At 40.1% G+C, this 25,920-nt stretch overlaps 1 protein-coding gene across 4 annotated transcripts in view; it reads right to left on the bottom strand.

The window, feature by feature from the left end:
* Positions 1 to 25,920, bottom strand: part of baiap2a (BAR/IMD domain containing adaptor protein 2a) — a 58,805-nt gene that overhangs the window by 14,258 nt on the left and 18,627 nt on the right. For all 4 annotated transcript variants that reach the window (XM_031312836.2, XM_031312834.2, XM_035997019.1 and 1 more), the window contains exons 3-7: positions 24,240 to 24,326; positions 13,112 to 13,173; positions 11,843 to 11,914; positions 9,126 to 9,263; positions 1,895 to 2,047 (exon numbers count right to left, since the gene is read on the bottom strand). In XM_031312836.2, coding sequence (XP_031168696.1) covers positions 1,895 to 2,047; positions 9,126 to 9,263; positions 11,843 to 11,914; positions 13,112 to 13,173; positions 24,240 to 24,326 — 512 coding nt within the window. The remainder of the gene's footprint in view (positions 1 to 1,894; positions 2,048 to 9,125; positions 9,264 to 11,842; positions 11,915 to 13,111; positions 13,174 to 24,239; positions 24,327 to 25,920) is intronic.

Genomic DNA, 25,920 nt, shown 5'->3' with positions numbered 1-25,920 from the left:
CCTCACTCTGTATCCTTGACCACTGCCCTTTGCACAGCTATGATAATGTGCTGCGTGGGTGAGGCTTACAACCAAACATACAACCAAGCTGCCCGCTGCAGCATCTTACAGCCTGTGGACACAGCTGTTCTTTCTACAACCATAGAGTTTAATGGACAACCAGAAATCCACACATTCGTGTATGACTGCACAGTATACACGCAGGGACAGTTTTGTCCCTTTATATGTGCTAATTTGTAGCTCTCGCTATCTCTTTCTCCCTCTCTCATATACACAATATTGTAGAAAGACAAACACACACTAGGAACCCTTTGGGAGAGGGTTCTTCAGTTTGCTGAAGGTGAACTCTTCCCACGCACACCCCCATCCTGATTAATGACTAGACTCATGTTGTAAAAAAAGAAGCAGCAGCACAGTCCATGTGGGCGCACACACACAGACACACACACCTTTAGGCTGGCAGCTCACACAAGTAATCCCAGGAGACTGATGTACTTCATTACCCAAGAATATCAAACTCATGGGTAATGGACACAACAACAAGCATGAACTAAATCCTGGTTAATATAGCTCCATTACCTTTGATGGCATGATATAGGGGAGATTCTGTTCAGATTCAAAGGTTCTTTGCTTCAAATGTCAGCAGAAATGTGAAAATAACAAGCAGGTATTATAAAATTCTCGAGTGACTGCTGTAACAAAATGGGTGAGAAACAGTTTGCAACTCTTGTCCTATTCACTGCACTGATCTTTGATTTGAATCCATTTCTTTCTACATTCAGCGTTTTGGTGCCTTTTTTCTATTAAAGTCTTTCATGAACCGAACAAGTGAGGCAGTTCTCTACACAAAAAGTTGGCCAGACGCTCGAAGGTGCAATGATGGATTACTGCTTCAGATATGCCTGTCAGCTGGGCATTGTCTACAGTCTTATTGAATTTTTAAAATGAAGAGGCCCCAGTGAGCGGTCAAAGCTAATGCGACTTTGAATTATATATTTCCTAGTATGCTCTTTTGGCTGAACAATGGTCTACAGCAGGTGAGTTTCAAATAAAACACAGATGACTGATGTGAAGTAGTTGGCTAGAGTCAACGCAAAAGCATAAAGGAAACAAACTCTACACAAACCCCGTTTTGGACATAAAGGACAGAAAATGTGTTCCTTATTAGTTGAGTGATCAAAAGTACTGAAAACTGTAGAAAACAGGCCAAGCTCTGTTAGTTACAGCAAACACATTCAATGATTGATGATTATAAACTAATTTCTGTGTATAGCTTTATTAAAAGGCCCTGAAAAACAATTGTAGCTTCTTGCTATGAGTGATAAAGACCCATATGAACACACTATGCTCTGCCAAAGTTCAGACAGGTTTGCTTATTTCAAATGAGAGATTTCTAAATTTGCCTAATAATTCTCTTTCCTTTCTTACTGATTAAAAGTGTGCAGGCTTAAAATGTGATATCATGCATTTCTGTGCCCCAATCAGAGTTGAGCAACATTTCAACAAAAACATAATGACATTTGAGGGGTTGTTTGCTTGTGTTGCCATCACTGTTAATCAAATATACTCAAAACACACCCACACAGTCCTGAAGAAGAAGATTAGATTAGTTTTTGAGTGGAAAACTCTTAATACATAAAGATTTTTTTTTTCCCCATGAACTTTAACTTCTGCTTTTTTTATTCATGAAATACTTATGTTTTTAGGGGCTTTGAAGTGGCAATATTGACTTAAACGGCTATCTTCTCGAGAACATTAACCATGATGTCCTGCAACAAAGTTCAGCTGTAAATATTATATTTATCCTCATCTATTCTTATTCTCAGGCTTTCATGCCTTTCCTTATCTTTTATTTCATAGTGAAGAATCTTCTTGGTGGTCAGGTGACACTTACCTTGCCATGGTAGGCGCTGTTGTTCTTGGCCACGGCACACTGGCGGTCCACCAGGAAGCAGTACCTGCGGCGCTCCTCAGACAAGGCTGTCTTGTATCCCTCAGCGATGAAGGTGTCCAGCTCAGTCTGCTTACTGCTGATGGTCTCCACAAACTGGTGGGGAACACACAATGATACATGAACTTGGGACATAATATCTACCTAGAGATTTGTACAAAATATCTGTGCATTGACTATTTTCTTGTCGCCTCAGACAGTGACAAAAAAAAGGTTTGGTTTGTTTCTGTTGCACTGCAGGTCCTTCACAGCTTAATGCCAAAAGCCATTTTAGCATTAAGTAGGTAAGGCCGATGGACAGAAGGTCTGACAAAAGAGTCCAAGCAGCAAGCTAACTAACATCTAAGTACTTCTCTTTTTAAATAACACCCTGTTCACATTCTGCTCCGTATTGTACTGCCAATAACTGCACAGCTCCACTGGAGCAATTAGGGTTTAAGTGTACCTCGGCGGGAAAAGTTGTACAAGGAGAGAGCCTTACTCAGTAACTTTCTCAGGCCAGTTATTCCCTCCTGAGTGCTACAGAGGCAATACAATTATGACTAAAGATTCTGCAGTGTGGAGGAGGAATCACAAAGGCCCACTGATCCATTCTATGTGTCAGAAAATAACAAAAATAAGGTGTGTTCATGTATGTATGTATGTATAACAGTGAGTAACAGAGACAGAAAGGGAGGGAGATCCAGTGCTATCAGTTTGTGTTAGCATGAGCTCTCATGTCTCACAGAGGTAGAGTTCACTGACCGACCACACACACACACACACACACACACACACACACGTAACAGTAGTGAGGAGCTACAGGGAGTCTTATTTTGAAAAGGAAGTGGCATTTAGGTGTTTTTGTGAGTGTGCGTTAGGCACTGTATTTACAAACAGCAGAGTTAAAATGTTGGTAGCTGAAAGTTTCCGATACTGTAGTCTCGAAGTAGGTTGACTGCATCCAGTTTCATAGCTTTATACTGTAACATCTGCTGCTAAATACTGACCTAGAAGAGAGGGTTATATTTACTTGCAATGATTTGACCTAGACTTTTCTTTGGGGTATTGGGTGTTTTTAAGTTTGGGTATGTTTCTCATATATAACCAGAATCAAATACACATATACACATGCGTTTCTTTTGGTATACGAATAAAGCTGGTGTGTCATGGGTAATCACTATAAATACACTTTGTTCTGAAGGCTTACATTGATAAAAATGTCCACCTTGTTGGTTGACACGACTCAATACCCTTCCATATGAGGAAATGGTAACAAACACTGCATCAAGTTTGTGGATGTTACTTTTGTTATTTCAGTCTGAGCCGTAGAAGAGAAGAATTGTCATAACTCCTCAAGTTCAGTATTCTCAAAGAAGTAGATACATTTTAGTAAGTTTTACATTCGATTCCACGAAAACTGATGAAAAGCCTAATGACATTTCCCTGCAGCTTAATGCAACATCCTGTGGTGCCACCGCACAGTGCAGATGTATCTCATTTAGTAACCACCAGAGCACACCACTTCTCCACTGCCAACAGCCACGACATTGGGATTCCAAGTGTGGAAGAATATTTTAGGTGACTAAATAATACTGAACACAAACTTTGAGGAACAGCCTTTTAAATTAAAGTAGTGGAAGATATCCACCTAAGCCATTACACAATTCCACAGAGCCAAATTGTCAAATCAAGCAAGACAGCCATAAAGGGTTGATGAACACATTTTTCTCCCGAGAGCAGCCTGACCTTATTCTGTTCTATCTGTACACATTAAGCTCAAACTACGTGCTTTGAAACTGGTTCAGTTAGCTCCGTTCTTTACAGGCACAGTGTTTAGTGAAAGGGCTGAGCGTCACCTCAACAAGGTAAAGGACCCACTCCCCTTGTCAAATCCACATGGCCCAATTTTCAAACCATTCAAAAGGTCACCAAAGTAACCCTAGACAATGAGTGCAGTGGGAAAGGTCCAGGCAGACACCAGCCAATATTATATCTGAGCGAGCTCAGGTTACATCATAGCTGGAATGACTTGTTTTGCAAAGGTTATGTATATAAATGAAACCTGCCACACGTCAATGCATTTCTTACATTCGGGCTTTAACTGATCAGCATTGCTGCCTCACTGCCACATATGCAGGACAAAATACTGACAATGTGACATTATGCACTCTATTGCTCTGAACACTAATGCAGCTTCCAGTAATTACAAGCACTGGGAAGGGACGGGATTCACACCCTTCCAAAAGCAAAGCAGACGATTTACAACAACAAAACTATATACTATATACACTCATTTTCATTCCTGTGGGGATTAAAAAGCATTTTTCTCGCACATTTAAGAACTGCTTAGGTCTGCTCTTCTATTCTTTCATCATCGGCACTCTTTGGATTCAAAAGAATTGTATTGTAACGCTCCAGGGCGCTCAACAGAAAGCACCTTCACCTACAGTACCTGCTTCAATCTGCTGTGTGTCTGTCAGTACTCATCCGCTGCACTTGCACATCAACAACACCTCTTTTTCTGCATCTGCATAAATCCACAATTCCAGGTTGGAATCACTTTTCAATTTTATGACACAAAGCTGAAAAAACCCAGAGCTTATTAAACATTGAGATATTCACTCTGAGTCCTGAGTCCGTCTCTCTATCTCTGTCTGAGCTCTTATTAACAGCCTATACAGTGCAAAGGAGTTTTCTAGATGAAACCTCTTTCTACTGGTACCTTGGTCCACTCCATTGAACTACATAATGAGCTGATTAGCATTTTGGCAAGTGTCTGAAGACAGGAGAACAGGGAGGGGAGGAAAGACAGACAAAGAAGCAGACAGAGAAGTGGGAGAGACAACAGCGAAGAGTGTGAGAGAGGGAGAGAGCGATCAATGAAATGCGGCCGCCATCTGTGACCGCTGCCAGACTGCGCTATGACTTTACTTTTTAATGAAAAGAGGAGATAAAAACGAAAACGTCACGCCCCTCCTCTGCTAGAATAACTGATGTGGTGGAAGAGGACGAGGAGGAGGATGAGGAAATGTTGATCTTTCCTTTGCAACTTTTACTTTCTGAACTGCCTCGTGTTGCCATGCTGCCTGCTCTATATCCCCGACTGTCTGGAGCTCTGTGCCCTGTGATTGCCTGGAAAAGACAGCCCCCGGTATACAATAACCTAATTTTTAGTTTCATAAAACGTACCTGATTCACCAATATGTAGATTACTACAGACATTCCTGATCAAGAAATGTTGGGTCTTCATCATCACTAACTTAACACGACTCCTATAAGCAAACATGAAATGAAAAATATTTTTTTAAACTTTTTTCTCTCCTGCCTGACAGACTGTACGCAGCGCTTCGTCATTAATCATCACACTTTTTTTTTTTTTTTTTTAAATCATCTTTTTATTTGGCGAGTGTACAATAATCAGCAAACCATACACGGAATGTCCTCATATTCCCCGTCCCTTCCCCCACACTACCACAGAAACCCATTAACACACGCATTGTATACATACATACAAGCACACATATATGCACAGACAAAACAACAATAATAATAAAAGTAATACAAGTAATAATAATAATAATAATAATAATAATAATAATAATGACAATCACACGTTTCTAATGTATGATTTATGTGAGAGAAATACAGACCCACATAACAGCCTACCGGTATGTGCAAACGGAAATGCTTATTTGCATACAGAGCGGGGAAGTGAGATCCGATCACAAGTGGTCACTCAAGACGCATTTGGAGACACATGGTACTTAAAGCTGTCCACTTGTGATCGGATCACTCAGATCGGATTTTAATACCAGGTGGAAATGTGGCCATTGTGAAGCACGGGGTCTTGAGTGATTGCAGAATCTCTCCCTATCTTTGTTATTCTCCCTGGGGATCTCCGGCACAAACAAGTTTACTTTTATCGCACGCCGACATCCGTGATACGATCAGTGAAAGTGAGCTGGCTGATGGGTGAGGGAGACTGATTTTCCTTTTCTCTGCTAACTGAGTGTACGTTATGAGTCCTGAGCCTGATGAGGTTGCTCATCTGTGCAAATAGGCCCAATTGAACAGAGTGTGGTGCTACTACTCTATGTCCAACATGCACAACGTTTAAATTGTTGATGTTTTTTTTTTATGTGATAATGGCCTAAATCTACCCGTCACCACATTGACTTTAATCCACAGCAAGATAATGTATTACATGTATACAGTATGAATACAGTATGAACTACTGGCAATTAAATATAGCATCATGTTACTCTGAGGATAAATCTATCCGGCCAAACATTCAATTAGAACAAAAAATGCGAAACTGTCAGTAGGTAAGTCCAATATATTGTATTCTGGGGTGTAATAAACATTTTAGCCTCTATGGTCCCTAAATATAGATTTAGACTTGTATCTTTAGATTTGTTTTTTAATCTAAATATTTATTTCTAATTTTCTATTTTTCATTTTTGGACCAAACTAACTGATTTGCAATAAAAGATTCCTGCATTCTGGTTTCTGTTCATCAAATGGTGCTTCGCCTAACCTAACAACCTAACCTAATTATCCAACACATGAGGCAGTCACGAACATGTAACAACTTGCCATTCTTAACAGAGATTTACTGGCTTAGTGCACTAAACCCCTCCCATCCCAAGCCCTGCTACATGCAAAACTGGACTGCTGCACACACTGCCAGCTTTGACGCCTTAAGATGACACTTCACTCAACATCTCCTCGTGGCATCCCTGACACAGTGGAACAAACCCAATGGGACACAGCAGTCAGCTCAATCCAGCACTGCCATACCATCCCAGACAGGAAAGGGCAGATGTTTCCGTCTATGTGTGGGATTGAATAAACTCAGATCCCTGGACAGAGGAGGTGCTTTTTTCTACATTCTGGGTAGCAAAGAGCAAAGTTTTCATACCCAAAGAACTACAAAACATTGCATAAAAGTGTTGTACAAGTGTTGGTAGAATCGTGTTTCTAGTCCAGCTACAGTATTGATCTGATTCTGTCAAAGGCGGCTACACTTTGCAGCAAGACCAACAGCAGCTCAGTTTTTACCCTGCAAGCCTTGACCTGTTAGAGATTTCTGTATCCACCCCTCCAGGCAGTCAGACTTCCAGGTTCTACTTAAATCCTGTTGCCATTTTCAGCTGCATCCTTTTTTTTCTCAGTTTGACAGTAACACTGGCTACAGGACTAAACCAATAAATGACTGCTAAACAACAGTGAAGGCCTACAGCCAGGGTTAATACAGAGATGGTACTGTATGTGTGCGTCTATGTGGGGAAAGAACACTGTGCAAGTAGGCAGTCGAGTGATGGAAAACTCAATGTGACAGATAACTAATTAAGTTATGTATAACACTGAGGGTTCATTCCAACTAGAGATGGTCCGATACCATTTTTTGCTTCCAGATACTGATTCTGATACATTAACTTGCGTATCGGCCGATACAGAGTACTGATCCAATACCAGTGTGTCATATATTTTATTATGTTTTAACAACTGTATACTACTATCCCTGTATGGATGTGATATGATTTCTATCTTTGTTGTCAGTCTGGCTCAGGTTAAACTCTTTGTTAAACATGAACAAATACAAACAATGAATGCCAGAGAACTTTCTTTTATTATGCAGTTTGACAGTTATAACGGAAAAAGAACATAAACTACTTTAACGTAGATTTTCTTTAGGGCTTTATTACGTGGTATCGGTGCATAAACTCCAGTACTTCCTGATACCGATACCAGCGTTTAGGCAGTATCAGAGCCGATACCAATACTGGTATCGGAACATCTCTAATTCGAAAGCATCAAAATTCATTTCACCTGAGCTGCTCTGTCGGAGGTTGCTTAGCTATGGAAATAATCACATGAATGATGACGCCCAAAGCAAACACTGCTTTGTTCCCTCAGTGAATCATGCGACTGCATCATTTTGACATTCAACCATCATGACAAGTTCTGAATGTCGGCCGTCTGACTCCTGAAGACTGAAACTGTTGCAAAAAATATAGTCTTTGATACAAATGTTTGAGCATTTTATCCATTGTACTGTAGCGGTTACACAAGAACGCCTTACCACCTTTACCAAAATAAGACATTTCCATGCTTATATTCACAAACAAATCAACCCATCTGTAGAACAAATTCCAACAGCATAGCGTATTTTATATGACTGTTCATATGGGCCTTCAGTGTCCACTTCAAGCCTTATTACAAACAGATTTCTGACTAAAAACATAGAATTATGATACAACAACACAGACATACCCCCCCGGCCCTGATTGGTGCATCCGAACAGGGAGCTGTGGATTTTTGCAAACGCACTACAGGCTGTAGGTGGTGCCAGAGGAGCCAGATTTTTTTACCTGCTTTTTAAATTACCTGCTTCAGTTGTAGTTCTACTGGAACATAGGGTCAGTTTCAGCAAATATGACAGAAAGTTAGTTTTATAAGTCTTACCTACTGCACCTTTAACTAAAAAAAAAAAAAAACTGGCAAAATGCAAAAATCTTAAGAAAAATAGCATTCTGCTCAAAGTTTTTTTTTTTAAATGTCTGTTTGAGGTACATCATCCTTAGAGGATAATTGAGTCAGCTATTTTGTGGTGCATATTTATATATTTTGTCCTGTGCTTTGACTCACTTCTGTTAAAGCCCTGATCAAAGCCATGTGCAGAAACACATTGGCCGAAGTAAATGCGTACTCTTCCAGTATGTGAATTAGTAGAGCTTATCTTATACCTTTATCACATTTGTGTTCATGTGCCTGCTGTACGTATGTGTGGAGATGTGCGAAAGATTGGCGAGGGCACACAATTCATAAACAAACCTCCACTATTTGCCTTCCCACTCAGGGCACCTCGTTGCCGTTGCCTCCACCCCCATCCTTGCTGTTTTGTTTATTATCTTTACTTTATGAAGAACAAAGTCATTATTTTGCACCAAGACTCATAAATCTCCAAGCCAACAGTCACCCACATGCACGCAGACTCTGCTAAAAGTACAGCAGTGCTACAAACTGGCTTAAGTGTGTTTATTTTTATTTTGGGGGTATTTTGTCCACTGTTTCTCATTTTACAGTAGCCTTTCACAATGGAAGAAATGCAATTCTGAATTGAGCTTTACATTTTGATGGTTATATGAGGCATATTCACTTAAATTGTTTAACCCAGAAAGAGGCTCACCTGCATTTCCTTCTCTCCGTACTTCGAGGGGTTCTTGCTGCCCTGGCTCTTCCTGCGCAGCTTCTTCAGTTCAGCCTGGCACTTCTCCAGACTCTCCCCTTTGTTCTTGTGTTCCATCTGGTATTTCTTCAGGGCAGCCTACGTGGGGCAACAGGCGGAGCACAAACACAAATTAGGACCACAAATTAAAAAGCCTGGGTGACAGACGGTGGGACGTAGGTGAGCAAATACGTAACAGTAATGGCAAACTATTTCTGAAAGTTTTTAGACCTTACAAACAGCCACTGGATTAAACTCATTTCACTACAGTATGAAAATGATCTCGCAGAGCCTTGAAACTTGCTTTATATGTGTAATTTAATGTTTTTCAAATTAATTTTTTTGTGTGTTAAAGTTAAATGTTTTCTGTGTGGGATTGTTTTGAAAACTCCTTATTGGTGTGTTCAATCTTTTTAATCAAAGAAACATGCAAATTCACAAAATTCTTTCAAAGATCCATGTTTGCTTATTTATTTGTCTTCCAGGTTTGATTTTGGAACAACACAGCTCCTGATTGTGTCTCATCTCAAGCACATTTCAAGTAGATTTTCTCAGCGTTGTGAAAAGAACAGAAATCAGTGGCAGTCTGCAAAGCAATAACCTAATGGGCGATTTGTAGAACAAGCAAAGTGACTGTCCTAGTCATTTTACAGGCAGAGTTTACTTATTTAATTAGCTTTTTTAGTTATTTATTTATTGAGAATAACAACTTCGTTTCCGGGCTGAACCAGCTCTGTTGCTATAGTAACTGTGTCTGGTGTGACAAAGCTTATGTGGTTTCTGTACGAGGCAAAATTGGCTGAGGAGAGCTCATGCATGAGGGTTCAACACCCACATTTGCATACTGCAAGACACCAAGGGTGTAGGTATCCTCTAGGCATTGTTGGGCTGAAAAGGAAGCCGGAAAAGAAGCTGTTATTGTCACTGGAAGACTAGCAGTATGACACATGCAGTGTTTGGGTTTCATAGCAGAGATGGGTGGTATTAGCTCCATAGGTCTGGAAACATCTAGCGACCTCACAACAATCAACTAAAAACTAAAAAACATTACATTTGAACTTTATCTACTGTTGATTAATTTTCCCAGTCAGGAGCTTCTTTGAAATATTGATTTGCTCAATTCTTTCAACGCAAAATGGACCAAAACTGGTGTTTTCTTTGTAACCCAATAACAATGTATGATTAATCCTTTGAGTCTCTCCTAGTCTTTGAGCTAAAGCAGTACAACCAATATGGGTTGCTCTGCTATTCATATCTTTAACTCCCAGCCGTGCCTCCCCAGTGGAAAATCCCCAGCACATAGGTCATACAGTGTAGTAATGGTTAGGGAAGACACAATAGGATATTGGGTATGGAAATAATACTATAGCATCCACCTCATTAAGCTGGAATGTTCCTCCTAATTAACAAATCAAAAGCGTGTTGACTTTTGTTTCTCTTAATCACTGGCAACTACTGCAAATAATTAGACAGTCGATGAACTTTGGTACACTTGGAGAATCTGACCCTTCTCTTACAGCTGATCGGCCTTAAATGCTCCTCTTCATTGGTAATATATAGACTGTTTATTCCGCATTTTGCAAATTCTGACCTCAGTGTTGTAAAACCCAGCGTAAGCCATTATTCGAGACAAAATAAAAAAGGAGACCGAGGGAGAACAGAGAGAGAACGCACACATGCGCGCACACACGCACGCGCACACACACACGCTCCCGTCTTGGAAAACAACAAGCTTTCCTTTGAGTCTATTGGAAGCCAAAGTTTCAGATGATTAATTCACAAAGTCTGAAGCAAAACGACTGCTATTATCACTGCGGCAGATCTGTAGGAAATGCATTAAAAGTAATGGATGTTAAAACCTCAGGGGTACACCAAGATACAATTGTCTGAAATGGTTGATGGATCTGAACTAATGTAAGACGCACAAAACATTTCCATATATTTTTCCATATCAATTTAGACAGCAAACATACATTTGGCAGATGTGTATGGAGTCAAAGATTACTTCAAGATTAAAACCCTTATGGTTTTCATTTCAACTCAATAAGACAACATCTGATTTTACAGCCAAGTCTCCCTGTTAAGTTATAAGGCAAGGAGCCTACAAACAAGCTTTCATTCCAACTAATTTTAGAGCAACATTATATTAAATACACAGGAGTGTCCGTGGCTGTAAGCCGAAGCAGCTCGTAATGTGGTCCTTCCAACAATACAATAATGGCAACATTATCCCATCCCCCAAAACAACGTGCAGCAGTGCTGCTCTACACTCAGGCTGCAACCCACTCATTCTAAAGATATCACATGTAGACCAGCTCCACAGTGCTTACACACACACACACACACACACACACACACACACACACACACACACTTTTCAGGAGACGTTTATTATAATCACTCTACCCTTGACGGGTGAATAGACGTGAAATGTTATTTCAAATCATCATCTCTTTAAAACACATGCATCCTCTAATTGCCTAAGACACAGACTTTGATCCAGACGTTAAAACACAACTTTACCTCCATCTCTGTGATCACTTCTGTCAAATTAGGCCTCGACAGATTTGATGTAACGTAATACAAAGCACTAAAATGAGCTGAAATATGGAGTGCACTTATTGGATTTTGAGAGAGCAATGGATTGCTTCGTGAGAGCGAGCCAATCAGATACTCACAGTCAGATAACGACTATCCAGGTCCACCTTCTTCTCCAGCTCCGAGAGCAGCTCGTTGTGGAATGATTTCAACTGGGGAGAAAGCACAAAAACAGTTGAATAAAATAAATGACAAAAATCACTCAAGGAGGCTGCATGTGGATACAGAGGTCATAGACAAAGTTGTCCAAATTAAGTTGGATGCAATAGATAAATAAGTTGTTATCCTCATGTACTCAGTCACTGAATAAATGTTTTATCAACAAAGTCCTGGCCTACAAAGCCTCTCTCAGCCTCCAAGTCACTGTCACTGATTACATTCTGACACAATATTTAGTCACTAGATTGTAAACTGACCTACCTTAAGAACCAGCTACCAACTAAGAAATAATAATATCCAATGCATTTCTATATACTAACTGTTAATGATAATATCAATTATCTTAAATAACATTTTACATAATCATGGAAAGTTTTTTTCTCAACTCAGAAATCTTACAAAATGAACTGAATGAGAAACCTAAAATGAAGGTCAGGTTTGATTTGCAACAGCAATGTACAGTATATGCATAGATTAATATATGTGCAACACATTACTATTTAGTCTACTTTTACATCACATTGTTTAATGGGACAGAATCCCAGCAAACTTAAACAGGATATTTTATTATATAAAGATCAGAATGTAAGCCTTTGATTAAGCTAATTCAGCTCAAAGTGTTTTTTGCAGAGTCAGGACTGTACATTTTATTCCTGATTTCTTAGATTGGACTCATGCTGAGGAGCTAATACTGGAAGATTAGTATGGAGAAGAGGAAGGATTACATACTATGGACAGCGAGTACAGGCATAGGGGCAGATAGACATAAAAGGGCAGCCGGCTCAAGCTCCAGGGCATCCACACGATGAGCACCTAATGCCCAGGGGTTCCTCTATACTGGACACACACTAATGAACTTGATATTGACAAGTTGTGGGTAACTCGTCATACAATCATATTACCTTGAATGCCACCCTGTTCAATTAACCCACTACACTTCCCCAGCCACCTCCTGTATTAGCAGCTTGGATTTATGTGAGCTCAGCATGTCTGTTCATTCAATACAAGTTCATGTCCGTTTAATTATCTTATATTCAACATACTGCCAACGTGGGCTTGAGAGGGAGAAACTGTGTTGAAGCTATTGTTAAAATATTACATTATGAGACCTTTGCATTGCCAGAGTTTTACAGAGAGCGCTGTAGTGTTGAACCACACAGCTATAAAACCTTTGAGCTTAGAATACCAACCATCTCCTCTAGCTGCACTTGGATCTGTCTGTGGACTTCAGCCATCTGGAACAGCACATCCCCTGCACAGAAAGAAAGAGGGAGACAGGGAACACATGAACAACACTCAACAGCACAAGCATTCCTAGAGCAGAGGAGAAACACAGAGGAGAGATATAGGAAGATGGAGAGAAAAAAAAGGAAGAAACACGAACAGCAAAAGAGAAAGAATCAGAGAGACCCCAGCGTGCAAAGCTCATGCAGTAATACAAGATACACAAACATACAGGACACGTGACTTGTAACTGGGACAACGAAGAACATGATGAAAGAATGTTTTTTGGTACGAGATAACAGAAAACAGAGAAAACTAAAGAACAAGTGATGACAAGTGAATGTAAATGAAAAAAAATGCTTAAAATTAAATTCTGGTTTGTCAAGCTTTAAGTGATGATGTCTCGTGGAGATCAAACATTTTGCCTTTCTTTCTTTGATTAATCTTAACATCAGGCAATATGATTTCTAGAACAATAAAACACCTCAAAGAAAGGTTAAAGGAAATAACCAAAAGTGAAGAAGAAATAAGGAGGGTCATGCAGCTAGTGAGAGCATTTCTTTTATATATACCTACAGGTTGCCTCTTCTGAATATGCAGTGCATTGTCAAGAAAAGGAACACAAAGAGCTATGTTGAGCGAAGGACACATATACATATAAAGACCTGGTGGAAAGACAGTGTGAGATCTGCATGTACAGAAAAATGAGACACGCATACATTTCCATGACCAAAAGGTCCAAAGCCCCTTAGCTTTACTAGCGCTGTCTGACATATTACGTACGGGTTATTTACTTAAAACATCAATAATGTTGTGACAGGTCATATTTTGATATATGAAAATCTAAATAGCAATTGAAACTGCAATTTATAAACATCTATCAAATTTTGGCAAAGGTGAAGCACTATCTAAGACAAGACTGAACCATGGCAGAATATTATTTATCACTGTCTTACTACAGAAATAAATACTGTGTACAGAAAAAGTAAGTAGTGGACATTTGTGGCTAAGTAGGAGCTGCATACTGAAGTGCAACACTTATCTCTCTTATCCCCTGCTGTGTCCTCTTTTGAAAGCGGACCTGCAAGAGTAAATTCTCAACCTATCTCAAAATGTTTCTTAAGTGAAATCAGAACTTGTGCTGAAGTGGTTTCAGAACAATCTTTGGTCTTCACCAAAGGGCTTTGGAGTGGTCTCCGTCTCAACAGACAGCACGTACAATGCAAATAGCTACAGACAGACAGTGAAGCAGGTTGGAGAGTTACACTATATGAGGGACAAAAATACAATATGTAATTATTAGTCTGCAAATTGTTTTTATTAAGGGCTGGAAAAAGGTTTACTCCTAATCTTTGTAGTGAAGTCAGTAAGACTTTAGGTCACCCTATTTACTATAACATTTACAACCAGTATATAAACATTTAATAAATGGATTATAAAATACCATAATATAGTTGCAAGCAGATATGACATTTATTAATGTACAGTATTTGTCAACAATTATAACGTTTCTTATGAAGACATAACTTTTTATATCATTACAACTGTGTTTTACTAAATTGTCATTCATTATTTCTTTATACACTAGCCTCGGCTTACAGTATGGGTGCCCACAGGAGTAGTTATAGTTGTTGACAATTGCATATAAATAAACACTTATATCTGCTAATAACTACATTGTAGTGTTTGTGATGTCAAACCGTAAAGATTTTCCTGAAGAGTCACATGAGCTCAACATATTGCACAATCATGGACCTTTTTAAACAGTGGTTTAACTCCGATATAAATAATGACCTACAAATTAGTCAAATTCTATTTAGACCATCTTGTTGACCTTTTCATCACCGGAAACAAGCATGTGTGTGCAGCAAAACATAGTGTTTAGAAGAGATTTCTTTTTTTGTTTATTGCATGCTAAATTCAGTGCAACCACATGCCTTACAACTCCTGTGTACCAAAGACAGCCAGGCCTTTTGCCCATTGTGCAACCTGCTGATCTTGTCCCTCACATGAGCAAAGAAGCAGGCCAAACATCCCGTCAGTTCCCAGCAGGCCTACTAAGCAGCTTACAGATACTCATCCCTGATCACAGCCCTTCAGGCTTAGAAACCCTGGCATTCTGTTGGCGGCTTCAACTAGCTGGATCAATTAAGAAATGAGCAGCCATGGCTGTGCCACGCACACGCACACGTCAAGTGAACCGGCAGTAGGACAGGGTGCTTCCAAGTTATCAGAAAGGTAAAGAATAAATTAATCAGCGAGAGATCTCAACATGTTATCTGCAGTTTCATTACTGCACAATGTAAGATGCCACAGCACAGAAAAAAATAATTCACACGTCTGAGATGCAAACAGTTACCATGGCAACTTTGATATCATATCACACGACAACACAGCTAAATTGGACTGCAACCTTCAGTGGCAGTCAACAGCAGATAATTCAATCAAGAATCAATAAAGGAAAATTTGAATGTATTGTTCAACATTATTGTTTCGTTCAGAAATGATCTGGCAGGCATGACACGTGTGAGACCAAGTGTAAGAACTGCCAGCCTGACAAGGATATCTGCATACCAGCTAAGAGCGGCATGACAGACAGGTAGATAGCCACAGAGACAAACTCTATGAACACGGAAAGAATGAACATTTCGACACACAGATACATAACCACACACACCAGCGTATACACAAAGACTTGACATTACTGTATCAATATTTCCAAGCTTCGTTTCAACCCCTCCTGTGTCCCTGGCTGAAAGAAAACAATAGTTCCTTTGTGGGGAGGTGAGCTAGGGCTGATCTGCACCTGCAGCTCATGCGACAAGCAGCCACATGCCTGCTAGTTTAAACCACTGAGTCAGAGATGGAAGCATGGACTTAGGTGCATAAGAACAGACTATCCCCCTGAAGTATGACATCAGCTTGTATAGATATATTGACTGCTTGTGTAACAGAAGCGATGAAACACCCACACAGGTAAAGAAGAAGAAAAAAACAGAATGTGGGCTACGAAGCAGGGGAAAAAAAGTGGAAGTTTGCAACGTTGAACAGATAGAACAAGAGAGAAGAGATGGAGGCAGGGAGAGAATGGAGGTGGATGGAGAGAAACTGAATCACTGGTGAAGGTCAAGTCAGATTCACTATGGGTTGTCATGGAAGCAGGATAATGCTAGGGTCGTTGCCAAGGGAGAAGTTGCAAGATGAGGGGCAGCGGCTGCAAAGTGTTGTGTTACAAAACTCTGCTCAAAGATCTCCACTAGGGGTGATTTATATTTTATCAGAATACAGCATAGAAAAATGTCATTTTTTTTTCATTTTAAACTAATTGTATATCTGAATACAATACCTATTTTCTATAGGCTCAGTCTGCCACTTTTTTATTTTTTTAAATGCCCAGTGCTGGTTCCATGGTATCATCATTTTGGATATTCATCAGTGCCACCTGTGTCCCCCTTCTAGCCCCGCCCCTGCTAAGAACATAAGGAACAAACATTTCTTCATTGTCAAATCTTTATTAAAAGAATAGGTTTCTAATTAGTGCAAACAAAAACTGCAGCCTTGTTATATTAATATAGAAATGGCCACATTATACACTAATGCAATCAACATAAAGAGACGCCTAAGCTCAACCAGCACTTCACTTTTTTTTTTAAGCAACAGTAGCCTATAACATGTCAGTTCTTATTTAGAATATTAGTTTTTCCACTTGAAATTAACGTGCAGTATTTTAAATATAAGGAAAGGAATATGCCTGGACATTTTATCAAAAGGAAAAGTGACACTGTAATCCAAACCCACACACTGTACACGCTTTTCAAAACAGCACTTCTCTGTTCATTCTATTTTCATGTTTGTCTACAAGACAAATACAGTTTGGGATTTACTGTGTTGCTGAAAGGTCGGCAGATATTATAGCGTGGAATGGTTGGGATTTTTTACTTGAACCATTCCATTCAATCTCCACCCTCACTATCAGCTATCATTACATCAGGACATATACTTCCCTGGGGAGGAAAGTGGAGTGATCCCACCTGGAGATTCTGTGTACAGTGTGTGTGTGTGTGTGCGTGCGTGCGTGCGAGAGAGAGAGAGACTAAACCGTACAGTGATGTTAATACCTGCCTACATAAAGTAGCATATTAAGTCACAAGGGAAACAAACGAGTGGCAAGTATAATAGGGCAGCGGAAATTTGTGTCAGACGTACATAATAGTGGAGTCTGGGTGGCCATGTAAGTATGTGTGAGTGTGTACATGTCAGTAAGTACACTCCCTGTGAAAGCACAACATCTAAACACACTTAAGCTGGGAGGGAGGGCAGTTTATTCTTACAGTTCAACACACATACACACACACACACACACAATGATAAACTCAGTTTGAAGTCTTTCCCACTTTGCTCATTTACCGTACTTAGCCTTTCACAGGAGAAGACTATTGATATAGAGTATATACGTATGACGGGTTACTAAAATTGGAAGCTTGGCCATCAGCGGTTCAACCTACTAGCCCAATATAAGTTTGTCCAGCAATGGTGTCATGCATTTAGGCCATAATAAAGGCTTAACGGCAAGCATGCAAACTGTCAAAGAGAAGTGGGCCAGAGTCCTGTTGCATGTGATCTTTGCATTTATTCTAAGAAGGTCTCAAGTAGGTTGTTGTGCATTGTCTACCAGATGAGACTGTATGTAGCAAATCCGAACCAAATCCGAACCATCTGGTATCAGCTAGCCTCTTTTTAAGCTGCTGTTCCACCAGCCTCAACCACCCAACACTTCTTAGAACAGCAAAAAGCTGAAACATGAGAGTTTTCAGTCTGTACTCTAAAATGAAAGAGTTTTTCTGGTGGGGCTGTAAAATCGGAACATCTCGCCGTTTGCATAATAGTTATTTCATTACTAGTTTATTTTGAGCTCAACAACAACATATGCCATGAGTATTGAGATGTCAAAGCCTCATGAGAGCTGTGTGTTTACAAAATCATTACATGTTTGAAGATGGTAACACTTTACAATAAGTTCCATTAAATGCTAGTGTTTAGTAAAGGTAGAGGGACAAAGGAGGGAGGAAAAGTCAAATAATAGCAATTAAAAAGGTAAAAAACAAGATGGCAGTTGAAGTATGGAGATTCAAGGAGGGGCTGTGTGTGTGTGTGTGTGTGTGTGTGTGTGTGTGTGTGTGTGTGTGTGTGTTACTTGATCCAGACAGTTAAACGCCCTAAGAAACCAGGGTCAATAAGGGTTACCAAACACGGAGACAATTCAAGTCTGACTATGCAGTAGTGAGGGGAAAGGTGTTACGAATTAGTTCAACTAATTTTCAAGTGGGGAAAAATGCTAAAAGTGCAGGATTGAAACATTGCTGCAGCTACCTAATATTACACAGGTTGAGTTTAGGTCCACACAGATTATTTGAGACCAATGGACATAACGCAAAACACAGCACAAATAATGCCTGATCTTATAAAATCATGACAGTTCTACATTTCCAAAATACTTCAGGGGCTATTGCATAATCATGACAAATAACATCTAAAAACCCACACTATAGAGATTTGCACACATGACAATACCAAATCACCCAAAACATGGAGGTACTAGTTTGATCACACTTTCACAATAGCATGACACGGGCATGACTCACATGACTGTGCTGCTTTGCATTGTTGCATTCCAGCTCAACCAGTGCAGAATGTAAATGGATCGATTCATTCATTCTCAGTGTCTACTGGAGTGTAAGTAAATGAGTAAAGAAATTGCAGAGAGAGTTGTCTGAGCAGTTTTGTCCACGTCCATCCCAGCTGTATCTAAGCTCACCTTTAGCACAATGTTGTCGCCACGAACAAATGAAGGGCAATGTGAATGTGTGTAGATGGAGAGCGTAGGGGCCACTGGCTTCCCATCATGCAGTGCGTGTCTCAGAAATAGAGCAGGAGAAGGCAGGGACCCCTGGGATGATGGGACAGAGCTAAGAAAAGAGCTCCTCTGCTCTCATTTAAACAGGGACAGGTGCTGGAGGAGGAGAGATGGTAGGCCAGACTAAAGACAGAGAGACAGAAAGGGGAAAACAGAGAGAGAGAGAGAGAGAGAGAGAGAGAGAGAGAGAGAGAGAGAGAGAGAGAGAGAGAGAGAGAGAGAGAGAGAGAGAGAGAGAGAGTGTGCGTGTGTCGTAGTGGGTGCTCATTCAAATACAGAACGTCAAGAGTTAATGCTACTTTTTTCTTCAGGTAATTACTTTTTTTTGTAGGCCCTCTCCCCATCAGCAACCTAAGCAATCCATTGGTTGACTACAGTTTAATATTACCCTCCATGTATGTAATTTCCCCAAAGACATGTCTCTGTGCTGAATCATACATGTGTGTTATTAAAACGTGGCAATTTGTAAGGTTACAGAAGTCGATTAGAGGGGAGAAAGATATTTGATTTCCTCCAGCTGGGGAGGCTGAACTGTAAGCACTTCACATTCCTATCCAGGTTTTTGAAACTGGACTAATCGGGCCAAGTGGCCAGAGAGGGAGTTTATTTTTAATAGTTAACCAGAGGACAGGATGAAGGCAAGCCATAGCAAATATAAAATGCATGTCTTTGCTACATACATTTACTAGAACTAGGCTAGTATTCAGTTTGTACTAGTCTGACTTTTACATACATCCAACAGTGAAACACTAGCCATGTAGGACAGCATAGTGGAACACACCCAGCCAAGCACAGAGCAGCTTTCAACTCTACTTCACCTGAGAACACTAAAGAACTGGCTGACCATACCAGCGAGTAATAAACCCATTTCCAGAAACCCATTTCCTTTAGTATATGGTACTACATATAACATCTTTACTATTCTGTCAGTGCATTAGATTTAGTTGGGACAAAGGTAATATAATTGGGCCTTATAAACTAGGTGTAGGCCTGTTGGTTTAGTTTTTTTTGGAGATTACATCCAAAACCATTGTTATGTCTGTGAGCTCTGACAGCAATGTTGCAGGGCTATTACTTTTAATCAAAATACCCTTTGAACACATAAAAAAAAAACAATCCATAATCATCTGTTCAAAATAAAATTCCACAGTAAGCATAACAGGCCGTGCCTTGTACTCCAGTGGGCGGTGTTCCTACAGTGCCCTGTCAACTGAGAGGGCAGCATGGCATGCAATGGGTCAGGTTAACTAGGCTAAATGGTCTTCTCTTAGCTGACACAAATTGAGGAAAGAAGAGAGCCATGCTAAAAAGCATAATTATGATACAAAACCCTTTGCTAAGTAACCTGAGGAAGAATGGGAAATGCGACTAAAGATAAGATTTATAGCTGAATTTGTAAAATGCTTATGGTAAAAAGGCAAAGTTGGCTGATTGGTCGGACTTCTGTCAGTTAACAACAAAGATAAATGAGCTCTAGGAATGGTGACAAATCAAAATACTAGGATTTCAGGAGCAGTAGTTAAAACCTGTAAATTGCCTCTTTGGTTGTTGGTCTGGTCGTAAATAACAAGCCTCTTACTTCAGAGGAATATAAACACAATGGAGCAGAGCTGGTAATTACGATTGTTGTAAACATATCCAGCCCCACAAACTCTACATGCCCTGTCTATCCCTAGAAGGGTTGGAAAGCCACATATGGATGTCACTAAGGTAATAAGTACTCACTCCTTCTTCACAAAGAGGAATAAAGGAAGAAAGAAAGAGGATGGCAGAAACAGAGGGAGAGAAGGGGAAGAGAGGAAGGAAGGTGTGTTAGCGTGTCTGTGTGTGTGTGTGTGTGTGTGTGTGTGTGTGTGTGTGTGTGTGTGTGTGTGTGTGTGTGTGTGTCTGTGTGTCTGTGTGTCTGTGTGTCTGTGTGCATGCATGTGTGTGTAGGTGGCAAAGTGACAGGCGATGATTAGCCCAACCAGAGGAGGATATGTGGGATGGAGTGTGTGGGAGTAGTGGGGCTGGCGAGAGAGACTCTGTCTCTTTAGGCAGAGATATACACAAGTGGATTAAAAGAGCACTCATACTGTATAAACACATAGAAATGACAAGAGATTTATGCAGAGAAAATGCACACAACCATGTTAAGTATAATAGGCATGAACACCCCGCACAGTGTATGTTGATTTGTTGATAATAAAAACAGCAATAGCGGACATTATTCCACAAGGTAATTTCATTCCCTACTTTAAAGGTGTGTGTGTGTGTGTGTGTGTGTGTGTGTGTGTGTGTGAGAAAGACAGGAAGGAAAAGGGAGGGAGGAAGAAAGAGATGAAGAGCAGCTGCCGACTCTTAGGTGTGTAGGTGGGACCATTTGCAGCCCGTCTCTTACTGAGGCTCTATGGAATTAACAGGCTTTAAAGGAGTGCAACAAATGCGCAAACTCATACACGCATATGAATGTGTGAGCATGTACAAATACAGGCAGATCTTTTTTGAATAATTAACCAACCAACTCAATAACTGTATACAATAAAAATAACTGAGTGTGGGAAATCATGGATCTGTGTATGAGGTCACTCAGATACCTAACACGACGCTTTGAAGCCCGAGTTTACTGGGGGCAGAAATTTAAAATCTGGACCACGGAGCCTGATAGTTAAAATGAGTCAGCAAGCATGCAATAATCATCACGTCTGAGACCAAAAATATACGTCTCTCCAAGCCATAATATCCCCTTTGTGTTATTTTTTTTAAAATCTCCATCAATACACAGCAAGCAGGTGAGCAAGCTATTGAGACACAGAATTACTTTGTGAAAGATTAGGTCCCATATTATGCTCATTAAATATATCAGGATATATATCATTGATTTTGAGTTTCTACTAAAACATGTTTACATGCTTTAATGTTAAAAAAAACAAACATTATCTTAACATCATTTTTCTCATACTGTCTGTCGGAATACACCTGTATTTACCCTCTGTTTGAAACGCTCCGTTTTAGTCTCTTTAAGCCCCCCTTCCAGTTGGCTCTGATTCGTCAGCTTTTTTGGGTCTTCTGCATCTGCGCTCTCGGAGTCTCTGGACCGCAGCCTAGGAATGACAGTAACGGCAATGTAGCGGCACTTTTTACCTATATATAGTATAGTTGTGACATCACAACCGTACAAAAGTCCTGACTGCTTGTTTAAAGGCAGTTTCTGAATACGGGCTGTGTGCATTTCTCTGTGGAATGAGAGTTTGTGATACTTTTACCCCAAAGACATGTCTCTGTGCTGAATCATACATGTAACAACCTGCTTTATCCTCAAAAAAAGAGATGGAAATCTATTTTTTTTTTTTTTTTACAATATGTGTAAAGAGAAATAACTAAAACCTTTTGCATGGCAACATCTCATAAGAAAGATAAGATAAGCACAAGATTAATTACAAAAGGGAGATTTAAAAGCTTATTCCTGAATTAAATGTAGATTGATATCATCAAGCAATATCTAATCTCACATCTATATTCTGTGTTGTCAACCTTAGCACACGAGCTGTGGTTTGTTTGGCTAACCTCCTGTACTCTTTTCCTCCAATCTGTGGATAATTCTGTCCTTTAACAGGAAACCCTGAGCTTTGGGACTCATCCCTGCACACGGTTTGACAGGAGGTCATGGCACTGGCGCCGACCTCAGGGTGGGACTCCAAAAAGTCGAGAGCAGGTGGCTGGAAAATAAAACATCACCGATCGTTCCCTTGGGAACCACAGTGGCATGCAGGGGGGTGCTGGGGTGTAGCTGGTGCATTTTGCTGGAGACTAGCAATGAACAACAGGGGCTAATAGCTACAGAACAACCTTTCTTTTTCAACTTACAACTGCACAGAGCGATTCAGAGGACCACAGACAAAAACAGACAGATGTGAAGACCGAGAGGAAGATGAGTAATTTAAAATATCCAGTCCCTTGCAGATCTTCCTCCAGGCAGGGCTTTTGAGCATGGAATCAGTTTTCAGTTCCCTCATACATACTTGACAAAATTGATGAACTTTCACACACACTTACACCAAAATTGCCATGGTACATGGCAACATGTAAAAGTAAAAGTAAAGTAAACACACATGTCAAAGTTTCTGACAATAGGTATTCTTTAAAATAACTCATTGCTGTTACAGCCACAGTGCTGTGCGGTGCAAGGAGAGATTAGATCAGCCGTCAGTCAGATCATGTACATGTTGCTCTCTTTTCGTGACAAGTACAGCTGAGGATATCTGGCTTGGAAGAGCCTGCTACTGTGAGCGAGGCTCGGTTCAACACAGAGATACTGCTGTATCAATGGGAAAACCTCACAGAGATAGAGAGATAGAGGGAGAGAGAGGGCCGCTTACTGAATAAAACATCCTGAGAGCACTTTCATGTCAGTCCCTGTTGGCTGGGCTGGAGAAAACCCAAACTAAATCTCAGCAACACTGCAACAAAGGCCCAGACAAATCAACAGCCAAATCAACGCAGATCACGCAGTCGAAAGCACAATCAGTGCAAAGGGAATCTCTTCAAACAGGAGCTGATTTCCCACGGGCTAGTGACAGCAAATATGGACGCGCTCAAGGACACAGATCACCTAGGAAACAACTCACGATGAGAGGACCAGGTGTTGGTTGCCAATCGACCTCTATGTTTTTAACCAGAACACTTCCAACATCTGGTATACTGATCCAGTTTTCCACACAGAATAAATTCAAACTCATATAAAAATGATTTTTCAAAAACAATCGTCAGCTCGTCTATACCGTTGTAAATAAATGATGTTCAGCTACCAGCTCGCTGTGCTGACTGACTGTTCTGCATTCATAATGGTTACCTTTTTCTACCTCAACATTCCTCTGACAAAAGGAGGCCCATACACTGACAAAATGATCTCAACCAGGAAACAATCTAACAAATAAAAACTGTTTTAGGATTAAAATGATTCAGTAGAAATTCTAATTAAAAAAACACCTCCTGTAAAATCCCACATCTTTCTGAATGAAATTTAGCTTCCCCAGCCACTTTGTTTTACACAGAAATCTGATGTTAGATGACGTACAGTATGTGTTCGTGTAAGTGAAAGAAGAACTGATGCTGCTCTTGTAGGCCAGTGCGTCCAACAAAAAAAAAAGAGAGAAAGTGGCAGAAGGAAACAGGTCAACGGTTGTATGTCAGTCACTTACCCAAATCTTTGGATCCTTGACTCTCACTGGCCAGTTCCCCCATTCTGACCAGAGCATCAAAGTAGCCTTTGGCAGCAAATGTCACACCTAGAAACAAAGAAAAATAACAAAAAGAAAGCAGGAAGTGTTATTATGTTACAGTGCAGTGTGTCTCTTCAAATTTAGAAAAGACAAACTGTAATACATCTTAGCTTTGTGTAAACAAAGTCGTCAGCAATCTGGCAAGTGACACTGAAACGTGCACATGTTCATTATACCTCTGGTTTTCCTCATATGGTTTTGAAGCAGTGAATAACAGCTTCTTGCCACCAGAAAATAAGGTACACTGATGTTGCTACGCAATTACTCAACATCATCTTGTTGGCATTCTGCATGCTTGATTGCATAGAGGAAATTATTTTCTGGACAGATAATCTGTGCTCGATGGGGAAGCCACACAAGCACAAAAAATGTGTTTTCTGTTATGTTTTGTTTAAGGCTTACGGTTATGAGAAGGAAAGTTGGTTTGTGATCCCCACAAAGCGTATGCGAGCAAGTTTAATATTGAGAAGGGTTTTTTGGCAGCAAGTCTACTCCATCAAGCCTGAATTCATTTTGGTCTGAATACCGTGCTCCATTTTTAACAGTTTATCTATTGTTACATCTATGGTAAGTACCACCAAGCAGTAAGTCAATCAGCTTTCCTATGTGTGTTTCACAACAATGTCTGGTGTTATGGCCTTTTTTCATTCCTGGTCTTCTTGATTGAAGACCAAACAGACAACAAACATTCAATATTTGCCAGCCAAAAGCTGTGAGAAAATATTGTTGTTCCACCAAGAAAATACAGTAGCAATGTCATGCTGTTAACCACATGGTTAACCACCACTGGCCTTTTCCATCTTTCATTTATGTTTGTCAATCAATATGTCTAAACACCGGACAGCAGGGTGACACAGTGACATGAGAGACTGTTGATTAGAGGATGGATGTATAATCTTATCACGCAAAAAGTTGGCTATTTCTACAGAAATAAAAGCATCTTTGCCAAGTTTTCAGGTCGGTCTTGGACTATGGAGATGTGATTTATAGACATGCATCCTCTTCAACTCTGAAATCTCTAGACTCAGTCTATCACTCTGTCTTGAGATTTATGACCGGTCATGTCTATGGTACACATCATTGTATTTTCTATGAAAGTGTTGGGTGGTCTTCTCTCCATGAGAGACGTGCTACTCACTGGTATCTCTTTATCTATAAGGCTCTTGTTGGAAAACTACCATGCTACCTCACAGAACATCTCTGACACTCAGAGGGACATTTTCAGACTTGCTCTGCTGACTGGCTTTTGCTTCATCTTCCACAAGCTCGGTCTGAACTTGGAAAAGCTGCATTTAACTTTAGTGCACCTGACTCCTGGAACAAATTACAACACTTCCTTAAAATCAACTCACTTGTGCTTTTGGACAATTTAGAAATCTGGATTTAAACCTGCAAACTTCTATGTGTAATTGCTTTACATAATTGTACTTTCTTTTGCATCCTTATTATCCCAATGAGGGCCACCCCTCAATGATTTCATTAGTAGAAACAAAGGTTGAATGAAATAATTGGATTTAGGCTCGGGGTTGTTGTGTGAAAGGAGTCTTGCTTAAATAATCAGTTTTTACACTAAGGGTCACTAGAGCAAGTTGTCACATGT

Source organism: Sander lucioperca, chromosome 21 (assembly GCF_008315115.2).
Source record: "Sander lucioperca isolate FBNREF2018 chromosome 21, SLUC_FBN_1.2, whole genome shotgun sequence".
In the NCBI taxonomy this organism is placed as follows: domain Eukaryota; kingdom Metazoa; phylum Chordata; class Actinopteri; order Perciformes; family Percidae; genus Sander; species Sander lucioperca.
Note: the sequence above shows the minus strand (reverse complement) of the source record. Positions and strands in the feature narration are given on the sequence as shown.